General features: G+C 41.1%; 1 protein-coding gene across 47 annotated transcripts in view; it reads left to right on the forward strand.

Moving 5' to 3' along the window:
• The window catches only part of TTN (titin), a 290,940-nt gene that overhangs the window by 8,709 nt on the left and 264,883 nt on the right, over positions 1-17,348 (forward strand). For 40 of the 47 annotated variants that reach the window (XM_082200344.1, XM_082200352.1, XM_082200383.1 and 37 more), the window contains exons 4-19: positions 840-1,127; positions 2,358-2,449; positions 2,542-2,789; positions 5,198-5,537; positions 5,966-6,109; positions 6,638-6,757; positions 9,062-9,202; positions 10,144-10,290; positions 10,738-10,875; positions 11,956-12,237; positions 12,360-12,485; positions 13,747-14,025; positions 14,363-14,431; positions 15,084-15,342; positions 15,792-15,852; positions 15,960-16,169. In XM_082200344.1, coding sequence (XP_082056470.1) covers positions 840-1,127; positions 2,358-2,449; positions 2,542-2,789; positions 5,198-5,537; positions 5,966-6,109; positions 6,638-6,757; positions 9,062-9,202; positions 10,144-10,290; positions 10,738-10,875; positions 11,956-12,237; positions 12,360-12,485; positions 13,747-14,025; positions 14,363-14,431; positions 15,084-15,342; positions 15,792-15,852; positions 15,960-16,169 — 2,944 coding nt within the window. The remainder of the gene's footprint in view (positions 1-839; positions 1,128-2,357; positions 2,450-2,541; positions 2,790-5,197; positions 5,538-5,965; positions 6,110-6,637; positions 6,758-9,061; positions 9,203-10,143; positions 10,291-10,737; positions 10,876-11,955; positions 12,238-12,359; positions 12,486-13,746; positions 14,026-14,362; positions 14,432-15,083; positions 15,343-15,791; positions 15,853-15,959; positions 16,170-17,348) is intronic. The other 7 variants (XM_082200351.1, XM_082200389.1, XM_082200390.1 and 4 more) reach the window with 7 other exon arrangements.

The raw sequence follows: 17,348 nt of genomic DNA on the forward strand, positions 1-17,348 counted from the left end.
CTCAACTGCTGCTTTTCTTGTAAGAGTTTGCCACTGAAATGCTTCAGTCAAAACTGACACAATAATTTCCTCTGATTTAGTGACATTATACTTATAAATAGGATCAATTATAACAACGTTTTAAAATAATAATAATTCAATTTTCTTGCCGCAAAGGTATATGAAAGATAAGATCTGGGATTCCTTTACTGGAACAATTATTGATAATCTTTAGGTCAAGGGTAAAGGGACCCCTGACCATTGGTCCAGTCGTGACTGACTCTGGGGTTGCAGCGCTCATCTTGCTTAATTGGCCGAGAGAGCTGGTGTACAGCTTCTGGGTCATGTGGCCAGCATGACTAAGCCGCTTCTGGCAAACCAGAGCAGCACACAGAAACACTGTTTACCTTCCTGCCAGAGCGGTACCTATTTATCTACTTGCACTTTGACATGTTTTCGAACTGCTAGGTTGGCAGGAGCAGGGACAGAGCAACGGGAGCTCACCCCCTCGCGGGGATTCAAATTGCCGACCTTCTGATCGGCAAGTCCTAGGCTCTGTGGTTTAACCTACAGCGCCACCCACGCCCCTTGATAATCTTTAATACATAGTTAATATTTTAACACAATGATGGGTGAACTCTGGCCCTCCAAATGGTATTGGACTTCTAACTCCCATCAGTCGCAGCTAGTGTGGCCAATGGTCAAGGATGATGGGACTTGTAGCCTGGTAATGTCTGAAAGACCACAGGTTGGCCACTCCTGTTTTAACATAATTTTAATACAATCGATTAAAATGACCAGGAACTGGTCTTTTTTGTTCCCCTCTTATCTGAGCATGCTTCTTGTTCTTTAAACCACAGCTGAAACAGCGCCACCCAACTTTTCACAACGACTACAGAGCACAACAGCAAGACAAGGAAGTCAAGTTCGACTTGACGTGAGAGTGACTGGAATCCCTACACCTGTGGTGAAGTTCTATCGGGATGGAGCAGAAATTCAAAGCTCCCCTGATTTCCAAATTTTACACGAAGGAGACCTCTACAGTTTAATAATTGCAGAAGCTTACCCCGAAGACTCCGGCACCTATTCAGTAAATGCCACAAATAGCGTGGGACGAGCAACTTCAACAGCCGAACTTCTGGTTCAAGGTAATAATAGATCAGAAGTGTGTCAGCCACACACACACACAAAAACCCCCACATACCTACTGTATCATCATGGCAGTGCCTACACGGCTATTACTGTTCCATCAACAGATCCATCAACATCGTGTCTCTCAAGCATTTGTAACTGGGTTGTAAAATAATTCGCTCCAGACTGAAACTTATCCTAAATACCTCAGCGTGAGAGAAAGTATTTCTTTACCCTCCTACCCCTCAATCATCAACATAACTGTTTGCAGTTCTTCCCCTTTTTGTATACAAAAATAATAATTAGGCATCACTTACGTATGTGTTAGGCAAAAGGTTTATCTTTGTCATTGAATCCATTTCTCCTATAATTTTTTGAAAGTTGTTTTGCTATAAAAACCCAGCAAAGCATGGTTTGATTTCTTATCTTCAGGGCTTGTCCTGTTATGTATTGTTGCTTCATAATGACTCACTTGGAAATGTGCTTACAGGCACTCCAGTGGGTAAATGAAGGTCTATGGCAGTTTCTTCTCTTTCTCCTCCTCTTCCTCCTCTTCCTCCTCCTCCTTCCTCCTCTAGTTTGTGTGTAACATCATTGCTGTTGGATCAGGTTGTGGAATTATGCATATATCACATGAGATTCCCCATCAGGCTAGGGATACATGAGTAGGAGCTTGTTCCCATGTGCACATTGGTCCCAGCTGGACTGGGGGAGCTCTGCACAGTGCCCAACGAATGCATCCCATCAGCAAAAGGATTTATACGTATACAACAGGACTCCCCCCCCCCACTTCCTCTAGGTGCAGGTATATCCTTAGTTATACAGGTTAGATTCAAGAAAGCACATGAAACTTGGTGAAACTGAGCCAAATATTTGGAAGCCACCAAATAATACTTTCACACAGAACATATTTCTATGTTTCAGTCATTTTGTTTTTCTAGGCTTTATATGACATGCTGCCATGATTCTGAAACATCAATGTCTTCATTATTATGCATCACACAGTTGGCCTAATTACATAGTTGTACAAAAAGACTAATCTTATATCAACAGTTCCTCCATTAATTGTCTAGATGCCCAAGAAAAACAGATGGCAGGATTTGGGGTTTTTTTTGTGGGATTTTTTACTGGTGGTGTTTATATGTGAACATAAAAAATGGGAACAACAGATTTTATTCTCCCCCCCAAAAAAAAACCAATTAATGCTTATATTGCAATTTAAGAGTTTGGTTTCCCTTTCTTATTAGGTGAGGAAGAGGCTGTTCCCGCTAAAAAGACAAAGACAATTGTTTCGACTGCTCAGATTACACAAGCTACAAGACAAACTAGAGTTGAAAAGGTTTGTATTTTGGCAGGCGGGTTTACTGGAAGTTTTCAGGATGCCTGTGTTTATTGCTGCAGATTCTCCTGACTGTTTATTTGCATTTGCAGAAGATAGAAGCCCACTTTGACGCCAGAACACTTGCAACTGCTGAGATGGTTATAGAAGCGAGTGCCACTGGGCAACAGCTGCCACACAAGGCTCCTCCGCGGATGCCACCGCGGCCTACCTCTAAATCACCGACTCCGCCAATAATTGCTGCCAAAGTACAGATGGCACGACAGCAGTCGCCATCTCCGGTTAGACAGTCGCCATCTCCTGTAAGACATGTCAGAGCTCCAACACCATCTCCAGTCAGGTAAACCACTCTAACGCCTATGCAAAGTTCTCTTTCTCCAAACCTCCCTCTGGCAACTTTAATACAAATTGGAATGAGATACACAGAAAATGCTATGGCCTGGAAGCCAATGGTTTGGATAGGTGCATTTGGTTCTATGCCCTTTTTGTTGGGTGGGAATCCTTAGCAAGGCACACACACCTTGCATGTTTCTGTTTCTGTTGTTTAGCAAGAGGGATAAAATATACCAGGCAATGAGGTACATCCTCACTTGGAACTTAGGGACTCTTCTCTGCACATGGTTAAGATTTCACCTCAGAATGCCCACTAAGCCACTTTGATCTATGGCACTGAAACCCACAATGGCTCCCAGTATGTTTCCGGGCACAATTCAAAGTGTTGGTGCTGACCTGTAAAGCCCTAAACGGCCTCGGCCCAGTATACCTGAAGGAGCGTCTCCACCCCCATCATTCTGCCTGGACTCTGAGCTCCAAGGGCCTTCTGGTGGTTCCCTCACTGTGATATGTGAGGTTACAGGGAACCAGGCAGAGGGTCTTCTCGGTGGTGGTGCCCACCCTGTTGAACTCCCTCCCATCCGATGTCAAGGAAATAAACAACTATCTGACTTTTAAAAGACATCTGTGGAGGGAAATTTTTAATGTTTGATATTTCATCGTGTTTTTTATATACTGTTGGGAGCCACCCATAGTGGCTGGGGGAAACCCAGGCAGATGGGTAGGGTATTAATCATAATAATGATAATGATAATAATGATAGTAATGATAGTAATGATAGTAATGATAGTAATGATAGTAATGATAGTAATGATAATGATAATAATAATAATAATAATAATAATAATAATAATAATAATAATAATAATAATTTATTTGCAAATGCCACATAATGGTTAGTCCACACTTGCAAGAATTCATCTCTCAGTGTAGCAGCTCCTACTCTCTGTATCTCCCTTGCTCACTGGCATTAGGCAATTGCCTTCACTGTATTCTTTCCAGCACCTCTAAAAACATATCTCTCTAGGCAAGCCTACTCAGACACATAAAACTGGCATGTATCTCAATCTGCAGCTTTAGTCTATGGTGCAATTATATTCATATTTTGATTTAAAACAAACAAAAACCATGTTTTAAACTTTATTATTATTGGCAGTTTTCATGTACGTTCTATAGCCTTTGTAAACGGTTTGGAGATTTTTTTAGACAATCAAGCAGCCTGCAAATTTTGTTAAAGAAAAGTTAAATAAATATATTGTTTGTGTGTGTGTGTGTGATAGCCACGATTTTTTTTTTGGGGGGGCAATTGCTTACTTCATAGATAACCTACCTCTGAGAAGATATATAAATACAACATTGATGCAACAGTGTCCCCTGCAGGACACAGTTCTGCTTTTTATTTTCCTCTGAATAAGTCGATTTTACAAATAAGTATTGAGCCCACACTGCTGTTATTCAGAGTCTGATCAGATGTTAATGAAATCTGTAGATATATAGAATACTAGTTCTAGATTTAATTACTAAATTAAATCCATTGATTTCATTTAGTCTACTTCAGGTTTGACTTAGGGTGGATCTACACACAGGAAGAAACCCCGCTATAAATAAGTCACAAATTAAATCATTGTAACAAAAGGGGGGGGACACCATGTAAAATCACATAGAAAGGTTTTGTGCTGTACATCACAATTTGGTGTTGCATATTTAAAACGCATTCAAAACGCTGTTTTGTTTTTTGTTTCTGTTTTACTAATGTAGCTGAATCCTCAGTGGGACACCACTTAAGATATATAAACTGAACTAATTTCTTATTCTTGCACAACTCCAGCCTACTTACCCCACTTTCTTTTTTTGCTGGTGCTGAATAATCAATATGCTTTCCCCTTGAATTTTCATGGCACCGGTTTAATTTACTGAACATATTCTGCTGATTTCTGTTAGCACTCAACACTATCAGTTCATATACAACACACCGAGTATGGAAGCCTGTGCAATCAGGTCAAGATGTTTTAACTCAACTTTGCAAATAAGCCTACAAATGATCCTAGCCCACAAAAGTGCTTACTAGCTTGCTCAGAGCTAGCAGAATGCCTCCCTTCTTCGGCAGCCTCCTTGGCTTCTGTACTAGGTACTGAGGAAAGACACAGTGATACATACCTGTTTTAATATCTTACTGGAAGCCACACAGAGTGGCTGGGCAACCCAGTCAGATGGGCAGCATGCAAATGAAATAATAATAATAATAATAATAATAATAATAATAATAATAATAATAATAATAATTCCAGTTTATTGACTCCCTTGCATGCAGTTCCTTCTGGCCCACGACCACCAAGCAAGTGCTTAAATACTAGGCTGCCCTATCGTTGCTTTTGTTTTTCGTGGCACCAGCAATGTGCTCTGTTTATCCCACAGGTCCGTGTCTCCTGCTGGGGTTGGAAGGCTCTCAGTCTCCACCTCGCCCATCAGACCTGTGAAATCCCCAATCTTGGTGCGTAAAGCGCAGGCAGCGGCAGCGGAGGGTTCTGAGGTCCTTCCTCCTTGGAAGCAGGAAGGCTACGTGGCCACGTCTGAAACGAGAACGAGAGACACCAGAATAACGACAAGTACGACCCAGATGAAGACTGAAGAGAGATGGGAGGGGAGATATGGTGTCCAGGAACAGATCACTGTCAGTGGCACAGCTGCAGCGGCGGCTGCTATCGGAGTTGGTGCTGCTGCCAGTACGGCTACGGCTGCAGCAGCGGCAGCAGAGGTAAGGCCTTTCTTCAGAAACATTTTGAAAGACCACAGCTCATTGGCTCCGTCTTGTGAGGTGTTGACAGTGAATTTGGCCTGTTCACGTAGAATTACGAGAAAGCTGTGCACCAGTCCCTGCTTATATGGCTATTTAGGCAGTGGAATCATAATGTCTAAATAGAATTAAGTCTGGGATGGCTTACCTATGGCCCTCTCGATGTTGTTTGGCCCTCAACTCCCACAAGGGCCAGCTAACATGGCGGATGGTGGGAGTTGGAGTCCAACAGCTTTTGGAGGTACCAAGGATTCCCATCCCTGGACTGAGTAGTAAGTCCATCTGCTTGCCTTGTGCTCAGCACCATGTTGTTATGTTGTTGTTGTTGTTGTTTTATGCCTATGGGGGGAAAGATATGTCTTTTCATGTGACTCATTTGGGTCCCACAGGGCATTGAGAAAACAGCAGCTGTTGCTACAGTAGTTGCTGCTGTAGACATGGCCAGAGTGAGAGAACCTCATCCAAGCACTGTAGAACAGACTGCTAAAAGGACAGCAATGGCTGCAGTACACATTCAACCTGTCCAGGAGCAGGTAGAAGCACAATAAAACAGCAATCTCTCTCTATATATGTATCTATAACATCCTCTCCTTGCCATTCACAAAATCACCGCATGAATCAGCAAACAATTAACACAATACTAGCAAGCATTCCAGATAAGCATGTATTAATGGTAAAGAAAAACATCTGAATATAAACCATTGGGGTCAACTAATATAAATACACCAATCCATTTTATATTAATGGCAGGAACCAGCTAACAGTTTTTAAACCATTTTATACTGTACAGATGTCCCAGGACTGATTTTAATAACCCCAGTAAACAATGATTCAACGAGACAGTTTGGGTTAATCTAACATTAATTTTATCATACTGACCAAGGTGTTCCTAATATTTAACTTATCTTCCCACCCCCTGGCCTGAGCTTGAAATAACTTTTCCCCAAGCATATACTCCTCCAGTTGTCATGATGTTTGTGATTTATTTATTTTTCAAAGTGTCTGTTTGCTGAAAATAAATGTTAAGGCTTGGTTTTCTTTGTTTCTACCACAACGATCAGATTAAAAAGGAAGCTACCATAGTTGTTACTACTGGTAAAGCCAGAGAACAAGAGGTAATATCAAGAACTAGAGAAGGAGTTGCTACTAAACAAGAACAAATACACATCACTCATGAAAAGGTGAATACGTAGTACCTATTTTACCCGTGGGAAGGTCACTTGTTGTCACTTTTGTTTCATTTGCAAGCTGTATACCTCGTGATCAGTGATAAGCCATGCATCCATTTTCCTTTTGTCTTGTTTGCTAGGATTTGGAAGAGCTTCATAATCATAGCTGTCAAGGTTTTCCCTTTTTTAAGGGGAATCCTATTCGGAATAAGGGAATTTCCCTAAAAAAAAGGGAAACCTTGACAGCTATGCTCATAAGAGAGAGTGTGTGCTTATTGTGACATCACTCTTCCAAGCCCTAATCCATTGATTTGTCACTGCTAGCATTCATACAAGTCGTTCTTGGTTGTGGCTGATCTATATATATGTATGTGTCTAGACTAGAGAGGGCTGGTTATGCCCAGGAGCTTTATTGGTTTGAGAGCAAAGCAGCAACGAGCGTCTAACACAGAAAATGCTCTAAAGTTTGGTCTTATGTTAAAGATGTTGGGCAGAATTCAAAGAATCATGACATTAGCTATGTGAGCCCAGAACAGCTGTAATCCCCCCCCCGCTATTTTCTTGATCATTAACTGCTCTCCTTGCTGAACTGATTTTAAAAATAAGGGAAGTTTTCAAAGAAAAAAAAAGATGTCAGAAATTTCACTGGGCTATCATAATCCCCTCACCGTGAAACTAAGCAGTGATATCCAGTTGTGGCATGCAACAGCCATTCCACTAGTGAACTCCTTGATTTTAGCACCACACAACAGCCAAATCCAGTGGGTGACTTGCACTTACATAGGATGTTGCACAACTGCTATTGTTTTGTTTCATGGCAGTTAACTATTGTGTACTGCCTCTGGCACAACCACTTACAAAACAACATCAACTCTCAAATTTCAGGCACTAATGCTACACTGGATCCCACCTGAGCAGTCCTTGTTGTGCAGGCCAATATTTCCTGATTCTTCATCATATGACTGAAAGTTTTAAGCTTAAAAAATATGTATCCCTGCTGTCTTTTCTGAGAGATAGTTCTGGGATGCCCACTCCCCCCACCCTTCTCTGTGAGTCATGTTACACGATGCTACACCATTCCTCCATTCATTGTGAAGTGTTCTGTAACATCGTAGAGCTTGCTGTCACACGATTTCTATGTGAGCATCTGATAATTTCATGCCGGATTTCCCATTTACTTACAGCACTTTAAATCAGGACCATGGAGAGAGGTTAAGGTGGGAGGGAAACAGGAGCATGGACTCCTCTTTAAAGAGGAGTACCTCCTGAAGTTCTTGCTCATGTGAATATTATGCACTCTGTCAAATTCCATTGCCCCTCAGTTCACCACAGAAGAACAGACAACTTCCTGTATTGAGACAGAGAAGAAGATGCTCTTGTTGCTTTTCAGAACACAATAGAATTCTCCTTGTGATGATTGTTCCATTATAAAAGAATATGCAATCAGTACAACAGTAATACATGCCCTCAGGGAAAAAAAATATGTCTATAGATGTTTCCCTTTCTTCACATAAAACCGTTTGTTTATGGGAATGCAGCCTAAATGTTAAAATGCTCTTGTTTCTCTAGAGGTAAAGATGTAGTGTCACTCCAGTGAATAGCAAACACAGGACCCCAAATGGGGACTGCTGAGAAACAAAGAGGGAAGATACAGCATGTTTAGTGGGAAATCTGAAGTAACACCTTCCTCAATCTTTTTTTTTTTTTAAGGGGCAGCAGGCCCCCTCCATAAAACAAACACCTGAATGAGGATTTAGTATACTCAGTATCTGTGGGGTGTTGGATGGTAGCTGAGGAGAAGGGAAATAGAATGGAGATTTTTGGGAGAGCTCATAATTGACTGCTGGGACACACATCAGGAACACTCTTTTTGGGATGTGAGGATACACTGCAGCTGTTTGTGGATGGTCTCTTTGTTATTCGCTAACTCCCCATCAGTTTTCTCACATGGTGATAGTTTACATCATGAGTTTCCCCCCAAATAAATTATTCTCTGGAGAATCATTATATCAGCCTGCAGTCTGTTTAGGATGGCATCTATAGGATTTAATACTTCCCACAATTATTCAAGCATAGAATGTGTAGCTGTTCCAGCTCTAGCTTGCTGGCCACAAGGGAGTATAGAGTTAAGCATACTGATTTCCATAAACTTAAGTGCACTTAGTTATGTCTAGGATTATGGCCACTGGGGCTTATCTCCTTGTTCCTGGATAAAGTGGTGTGATTTATTGCTGAGATTTGGTATAACTTAAACTCTTTCTTTCTTTCTTTCTTTCTTTCTTTCTTTCTTTCTTTCTTTCTTTCCATAAAAAACAGATTAAAAAGGAACCAGTGAAAGTTCCTGTGCCCAAGGTAATAATTGCCACCGACACTGTTAAGGCGCAAGAACAGATTTCGCGAACCAGAGAAGAAATTTCAACCGCAAGAGAACAAATTCACATCACTCATCATGAAAAGGTGAATACAGCTTTTAAAAATGTGCCGTTAACCCATCTACCTCTTGGTTGCAAACCTTATTCTTTGCCAGTTACTCTTAAGTTCCCTTTCTTTATGAATGGTATTATGATGCAACAATAGAAGCTTTGATGATTTCAAGAGGAATCCTTCATATTTAGAGGTTGTAAGATTATAAACTGTTTGTTTTTTTCTTACCAGGATGCTCATAAATCTTGCTAGATAATTATTGACATTTTACAAGTTGATTTTTGTTGCAAACACCAAGCAGGGGGGAAAAAACCATCCCAAACATTTGTCAGCAATCACAGTTTTCCAAGTGAAACTCTGGAAATATTATGCCCAGTTCAAAATGTCTCATTGGTTTCCATGTTGTAATTGGACCTTATTTTTCTAATGTGAAGGTCAATGTCTCAAAATAACGGCCTACTGTACTGGCCTAACAAACCAACCACGAATTATGAAAATCTCAAAAATCACATTTGGCAACTTAGTTCGGCTTGCAAGTCCAACAAATATTAGACTGTTTCCACAAATGGTTCCACATGGATATCAAGCATGATGCAGTTACAGAAAGTCTGCTTGTGATGATAAATGTACCTTTTGGGTCTTTGAAAGCAAACTCCTTGTACTCTCACTGATTGCTGGAATTTTAAGAAAAGGCCATTTTAAGTAATCAGCAAAAGGAGTTTCGTTACTTAAATAATAAATTGGTTGCCTCTTTCCCAATTTAGACTCTACTGAATCCAATAGATCCACAAAGGATTAAGATGGGGCTGTGTGCAGCCCTTACATAGCACTAATTCTAGGGTCTGCATAGAAATTCTTTCTTTTCTTTTTGGTCCATATGCTTTGCCTTGCTTTCCCCTGATGTCCAGTTAATATTTTTGCAACACCATATCATATATAATCACACCTCTCTTTTTACGGAAAAAAAAAATTAGATGAGGAAAGAAGTTGTGAAGCCCGTGAAACCTTCTGTACCTAAGGTTGTAATTACAACTGATAAACCCAAAGTGCCCACTACAGTAGTTAAAACCACAGAGGGGATGGCTGCCAAACAAGAACAAGTCCACCTTATCCAAGAAAAGGTGAATAGACCTGCTGGGTGATGTCATTCTCACATCCCATCCTCATATTGACATTATCATATGCCTTCAATAAATGTACTAACTTTTTTTTAATACCCTGCTGGTGCTGGGTCCCTTAAGAGAAATGGAAAGTGGGGCGCTGTTTTTTGTTCATTACAGTATGCCCTAATATTTTCACAGCTTCCCTGTGATAACATTTCAGGCTTTAAAAAATTCATATACTAAATGGTGTTTTAATTTTCTTATGTTTAACCAGCCATCCGGTTAAATAACCAAGCGCCGGTATTTATTCAGAACAGGACCTGGGCCATTCTGCAAGGCACGAAGCGCTTAATCCTGTTAACCTTTCCCTGCCTGCGCATTCCAGTGTCATCTCTCATTCTGGCACCTTTTATTTTCGAGGCGTTAACGTGACTTAAACTTCTTTTCTTGCCATATAACGACCAGATAAGAAAGGAAGCCGAAAAAACTGTCGTAGCTCCGAAAATCATTGCTGTTGACAAACGCAGGGAGCAAGAGACAATATCGAGAGCTAGAGAAGAAGCTGCTGTCAAAAGAGAACAGATACATCTAGTTCACGAACAGGTGAATAGAGCTCTCAAAAATGTGAAACGCACCAATCAAAGTTCTTTTTAGACTCTGCAACATCCGCACTTGCGACATTGTTCCAGAGCATGGCAGATATGCCCCCCCCTGAAACAGATAGCTTTTCCAAAGTACAGTTATTTCACATGTATATTTTTTGTTACTTGCGCTTATATCTAGATGAAACAGAATGCTGAGAAAATAGTCACAACTTACTTTCCAAATCCTTTTGTCGTTAGGTTTGAGGTTCCAAAATAACTTGCTTAAATGAATGATCTAGATCTACCAACCCACAAGATAATAATACAGTGCATTTTTAAACAAATAAGTAACAGTTTAATGAAGTGGGATTTCTGATGCACTTTATTTTAAAGTATGGAGAGGCTCAGGCAAACAAACAATAATTTAGCCAAGAGCCCATGCAAAAGACCAAACTGCCCCGAACCTAAAGCTCTGAGCCAATTCACCTGTAGGAGAATTTTAGCATTCATGAGGAGCAGATATGTAATAAAATGGTCCCATGTAACCATCCAATATCTTTTTGAAATATGTGTTGCAAACTTATCTGAAAAGCTAGTGTGTTTGTGCTTACATGTTTTTGTCCGTAAATCTTCATTTGCATTGAACTTTATACATATGGGTTTAAGAAAATGCTATTCTTTCTGTATGCATATGTACATATACACAAGCATTCAATCGGAGCAGACCTCCAGAGGGAAGTAAATGCTCACATCGGTCTTCAAATACAGTATTTGAACATTTCATGTGAGACATACTGTATTTGGGCATTTATCTGTCTGCATAGTGTACAGTGCAATCTTCTATCCTCCATATCCAGATACATGTATTTCGAATGGACTTTTCAATTTGTATTCAAGGAAAAGGAGCTCCAGAATACACGGGGGGGGGGCATAATGTATACATATGATAGTAGCAGGGAATGTGTGAAAACATAAACATGGAATACAGAAGCACCTGGATTATGGACAGCCAGTTAAGCCTGCATGTATGTCTTCTATGCTAGCCATTCTGTGCCAGTAACCTAGATATGTGCCGGTGTTCTGTAAATGTTACCTTTAGATTGGTGTTGGCAAAAGAGCTGAAGCTGTAGCCACAGTTGTTCACGCAGTTGACCAAGCACGCACTAGAGAACCAAGAGAGGCAGATTATGCGGAAGAAGCTTATTCTGAACAGTCAGCTTTGGAACGTGGATACAAAGAACAAACTTTAGCGAGACGCGTTGTTGAGTTGCCTCCAGAACATCATGTGGTCACCAGAGTAATGAAAACCGAGGAGGTTCACGTTCCTCCTGAGAGGCACATAACAGCTGCTGAAAAAATGGGGATGTCTGTCTCAACACAGGTTAGGCTCCCATTTATAACCACGCAGCCATTCCGATGGCTGCTGGAAAATATTTGTTTCTGTTTCGTCCGCTCGGTATGTGCCATGCTATGCTCAACAAAACGTTTTGTCGGTTAATGTAGATTAAAAGGACTGCAGAAACGTCCGTCGAAAAATCAATCCATGTGGAACACACACGTCCCCGCACAGCAAGCCCTCATTTTACAGTTTCAAAAATTTCTGTTCCTAAACCAGATCACACTTATGAGGTAAGGGGAGCAGGAGGAGGAGGAGTAAGGGTGTGTCCAGGCAAACAGCCATATCACCTGAAACAAGCACAATGTGTGCTTCTGTATGCAGGTCCGAGTTCAAAGTGGCCGATACGCAAGGGGAATGAGGAAGTTTGTTTGTGGATCTTGCCCATAAATCATTCCGTGTCTCCTCCCAATCTAATAAGAAAACACCTCTGGGAAAGATGTGTCATTCTTTAATATTTTATTAGACTGTTCTCTCTTAAAATACTGCAGATCTACCTGCATAAGCAATCTGTAAAATCACCAGAGAAACTCCATATTCTGAATTATTATTTCATAATCATACTAGCTATTGTCCAGAAAGGGACAATAATGTGGGAGAAGGAAATCAATCCTGAATAAAATGCTATGTGCCTGGCATACACCTTTCTTCTCAAGAGTAGAGAATTCTCTCTAAATGTTCGCCCCATGCATTAATCGAATAATTCCTAAAATGAGACCATTTATTCTTTCTTCCTCAGTGGTTCTGCTGCATACTAAATCAGTTTAGGAATTAACTTGCTACACCTACATAATCCATACTATATCATACGTCTCCACTAGTACTTTATGCTTTTGCAGTACTTTAACCTTCCTCTTTTTCCACTTCTAGTTGACATTTTAATTGTCTCCTTTGCAGGCCTCATCATCTAACGATCCCAGCTAATTCATTTTTACAATTCAGATTTGTGTTATCTCTTCGTCTTTACATTACAAATGCACCCTTTTTTTAAAGCCTCAAGTACATGTAAATTAGGCAAAAATGATTGGAATTTACTGTAACGTTGTTTCCAAATAAAATACAGATAGGTACTGGATACCTAATGTAACAATCTGGGCATTTTAACTGAAAGGGAATTAGCAGCCTTCCTTTGTATGTTTGAAAATTTACCATGATATCATGGGCAATATCATTTGAATTTCTGTCAAACAAGCCTAGAAGTCACATGACTTTTATGAGACTTCTGGCTGCTTAATAGCAAATCTGGAATGATTTTGATTTGAATAATGCCAAAATATTAAAACATGATTTTTCATTACTTCAAAAATTATAACAGCTAATTATCGGTAGACAAAAAAAATCGATTACTTCTTATCTTTCTAAAACTGCCCATTACAATAAAAAGTATTTTCTTCTTTCTTTCTCTCTTTTTACATGTATTTGCTTGGCTAATTCATTGTGCACCTTTGCAGAAAAGTAGCCAAGTGGTAACTCTTTTTCTCTTGGGTTGGTTAGGTTTCAATAGCAGGATCTGCTATAGCTACTCTGCAAAAGGAGTTGTCAGCAACTTCTGTTCCAAAGATCACCAAACCTGTGAGGCCTCCTCTTGCAAAGTCACCCGAGCCCAGAATGCTGCCGGAGAAAGTAGCCTCCCCGCAGTTTCCTTTTGTAGAGACAGCTGACACCTATCAGAAGCGCTATGGTGCTGAAATGAAGAGAGAAATAGGTGTGAGCATGACAGGTGGCCTGATGCAACGGGAACGCGTTGAATTAATGCAAGAAGGCGAACCAGAGGTTTGTCACTAAGGTCACCCCCAACCATCTTGATTTGCATCTGGAGTAACCTGATGTGTTTACAACTCTCCTCCATTACCAGCCTCTTCCCCACCCCCCTTGACAATATCTTTCCCCTACTGACCTTTGTGTACCATGTGTTGGTGTTTTTTTTTGTTTTTTTTTGTTTTTTTGTCTTGCACCATTCATCCCTAAAGAACCTAACATCACTTTGTCACAGCAAGCAGCAGAGAAGGACGGGCGAGGATCCATTGTCCTACTTCCACTCTCATGCATGATGCCCTTGACTTCCTCAGCCTTGCGTGTCCTGTATTAACTTGGCTTTATATATCCCTAGGTGATTGAAGCTCCTAGAGTTCCTGCGGTACCAGTAGAAGTTCCCGCCACACCTCCATCCATAGTAACAGTAAGTGACTGATGCTCAGCACTTTCCCGACTGTAATCTGCTGTGTTATTTTCCTTCCTTCCCTCCCACATTCAAAATACGATGAAGCTCTGGTGCCATCTAGTGTATGTAGTCAGTTGGATGTAAAGCAAGATCAATCCGTAGATGTTTTGCAGCTAGTCATATAAAATGTCAGTCATATGTTGGGTGGCTTCCAACATATAGAAAAACATAATTAAACATTTAAAAAACCCTTCCCTATACAGGGCTGCCTTCAGATGTCTTCTAAAGTTTGTAGAGTTACTTATCTCTTTGGCTTGGGGGTCGCATAACTCCATATCTTCCAACACTTCTCCGATGAAATTAGGGATGTCCCAAGGAAAAGCAGGACATTTGGAGATCAAATATGAAATTGTTGCATGCAAGGGGTTCCCCCCATTCAGTTCAATGGAGGGAGCAGACTCAAAGCACAGAAGAATGCATGTATGGCTTTGTTCCCTTGGCTGAAATGGCTTGTTCAGTTTCTATGCGGTGATCTTAGTGGGAGCATCAATTCAAACCCAAGTTTGGTCATTTTAAAGCAAAGGGCTATTTCCCAGCACGTCTTAAAAACACCATTCATTGTGAGCAGGGAAATTATATGAATTTGGGTGTGTGTGTCTGTGTTATCTAGGTCTTGAAAAATGTGACTGTCATGGAGGGAGAGTCTGTCACTCTGGAATGTCGCATCTCTGCATATCCAGCACCAACCATTTCGTGGTACAGAGAAGACTATCGCATTGAGAGTTCCATAGATTTTCAGATTACCTTTGAGGCAGGAGTCGCTCGCCTTGTGATTCGAGAAGCTTTTGCAGAAGACAGCGGAAGATTTACTTGCACTGCTACCAACGAGGCAGGAAGTGTAAGCACTTCATGCCACCTGACCGTACAAGGCAAGTACAGAAAAATAACAGAGGGGAGGCTTTATTTACAATAGCTGACAGGTGGGCACTGCCTCCTTAATGAGGGTGTTTTCTGGGTTTCTTAAGTAGATGGCTGAGTAAACTATGCAGTGTGGTTCTAAGCACAGTTAATTAACAAAGAAGGGTCTAAAACCATGATTTTGTCCTGGTTTGATTTAACTAACTGTGGTTTAGGGAAAACAACAGTTTCCTATACTTAGATGTAACAGGAAATGATGGTTTGTGGGAAACAATGACTGGAAGAAGGGGAGCATGTAAACCTGAGGCTTATGCCTACCTGGCCTCATAATGCTAAACCATAGTTTAGCATTTCATCTAAATTAGGTCACAAAGTTCCTCATTATCTGACCTCCTCGGAAGTGCCAATTCCCCATCGTGGAAAGTATACTGACATCAGTGTTATTATTATTTTATAATAGTCTCAGAAGAGTTTGAGAGCAAGGAAGCTGTTTCTGCGAAAGTGATCACAGAAGAAAAACGGTAATGATTTTTAAAAGTGTTTGGATTGTGGTGACTCCTTTCATACTTACCGCCTGATGGGTCGTGATATTTGCATTTTACCTTTTTTCCTGTGATTGCTCTTCTAGCTACGTGGAGTCGAAAGATGTAGTGATGGCTGAGGTCACTGCTGCAGAAGAAGTATCTGGAGAAGCTGCTGCTCCATTCTTCATACGGAAACCGACCGTACAGAAGTTAATTGAAGGTGGATGTGTCATTTTTGAGTGCCAAGTTGGGGGCAACCCAAAGCCACACGTTTACTGGAAGAAAGCTGGGCTTCCTCTTACTACAGGCTACAGGTACAATATGAATTTTACAGTTGTATGCACTGTCTACGTGATATGGTAACAGTAAAGGTAAAGGGACCCCTGACCATTAAGTCCAGTCGTGGATGACTCTGGGGTTGCAGCGCTTATCTCGCTTTACTGGCCGAGGAGCCAGCGTTTGTCCGCAGGCAGCTTCTGGGTCATGTGGCCAGCATGACTAAGCTGCTTCTGGCGAACCAGAGGAGCGCACGGAAACATCGTTTACCTTCCCGCTGGAGCGGTACCTATTTATCTACTTGCACCTTGACGTGCTTTCGAACTGCTAGGTTGGCAGGAGCAGGGACAGAGCAACGGGATTTGAACCGCCAACCTTCTGATCGGCAAGCCCAAGAGGCTCAATGGTTTAGACCACAGTGCCACCTGCATCCCATAATATAGCTGTAGTTGACACTGGCTTGAGGTCAAAAACCTCCTCTTTTCCATATCTGTGGTTTAGACCACAGCGACACTCGTGTCCCTTTTTCTCATAAGCATGTAGAAGAGAGTTCATCATTCATTTTCCATCTTGGTCACAGTGGCTGACCAGATGCCTATGGGAAGCCCAAATGTAGCACCCTCCCCATATGAACCAGCTCTTGCAATGCAAAGGCATGAGAGTCAGATGACTCAGAATAGCTCTGTGTGAAACAGTAGTAGAAAAACAGTGCAATGGGCTTTCCCTCCTCATATCTTTACAGACATTTTTTTTTTATTCCCCCTCCTCTAGTTGTTTTTGATTACACTCCACTGATAACTTGGAAAGAATTTCAAGCCTGTATGCCCTGGGAAATTGCCATCCTCGTTGGTGGAGGGTTTGCGCTGGCAGATGGCTGCGAGGTAATACAGATTTTTGCAACATATTCAATCAATAATAATAACAACAATATTCTTAAGCTGTAGCTGGTTTGCAAGAAAATTGCAGAGGAAGAGCTGAAAAGTCGTCCAGTGTTATTCCACTAGTAATATTTATCATCTAATGGAACAACAGTTAAGCAAGAAATTGAAGGGAATTGTTGTTCGAGAAGTTAGGGGGAATTCGGAGGGTTAGTTCCTTTGCTTGGTAAAATGTTGTCTCTGAAAACGGTTTCGTTTTGACTGTTATTATCACCGTTGTCATTAAATAGATTCCTAGTCCACCTTCTGGAGCGTGTTGCTGCTTGCTACAAATCCATA

This window comes from Podarcis vaucheri (assembly GCF_965113315.1).
Source record: "Podarcis vaucheri genome assembly, chromosome: 1".
Classification (NCBI taxonomy): Eukaryota; Metazoa; Chordata; class Lepidosauria; order Squamata; family Lacertidae; genus Podarcis; species Podarcis vaucheri.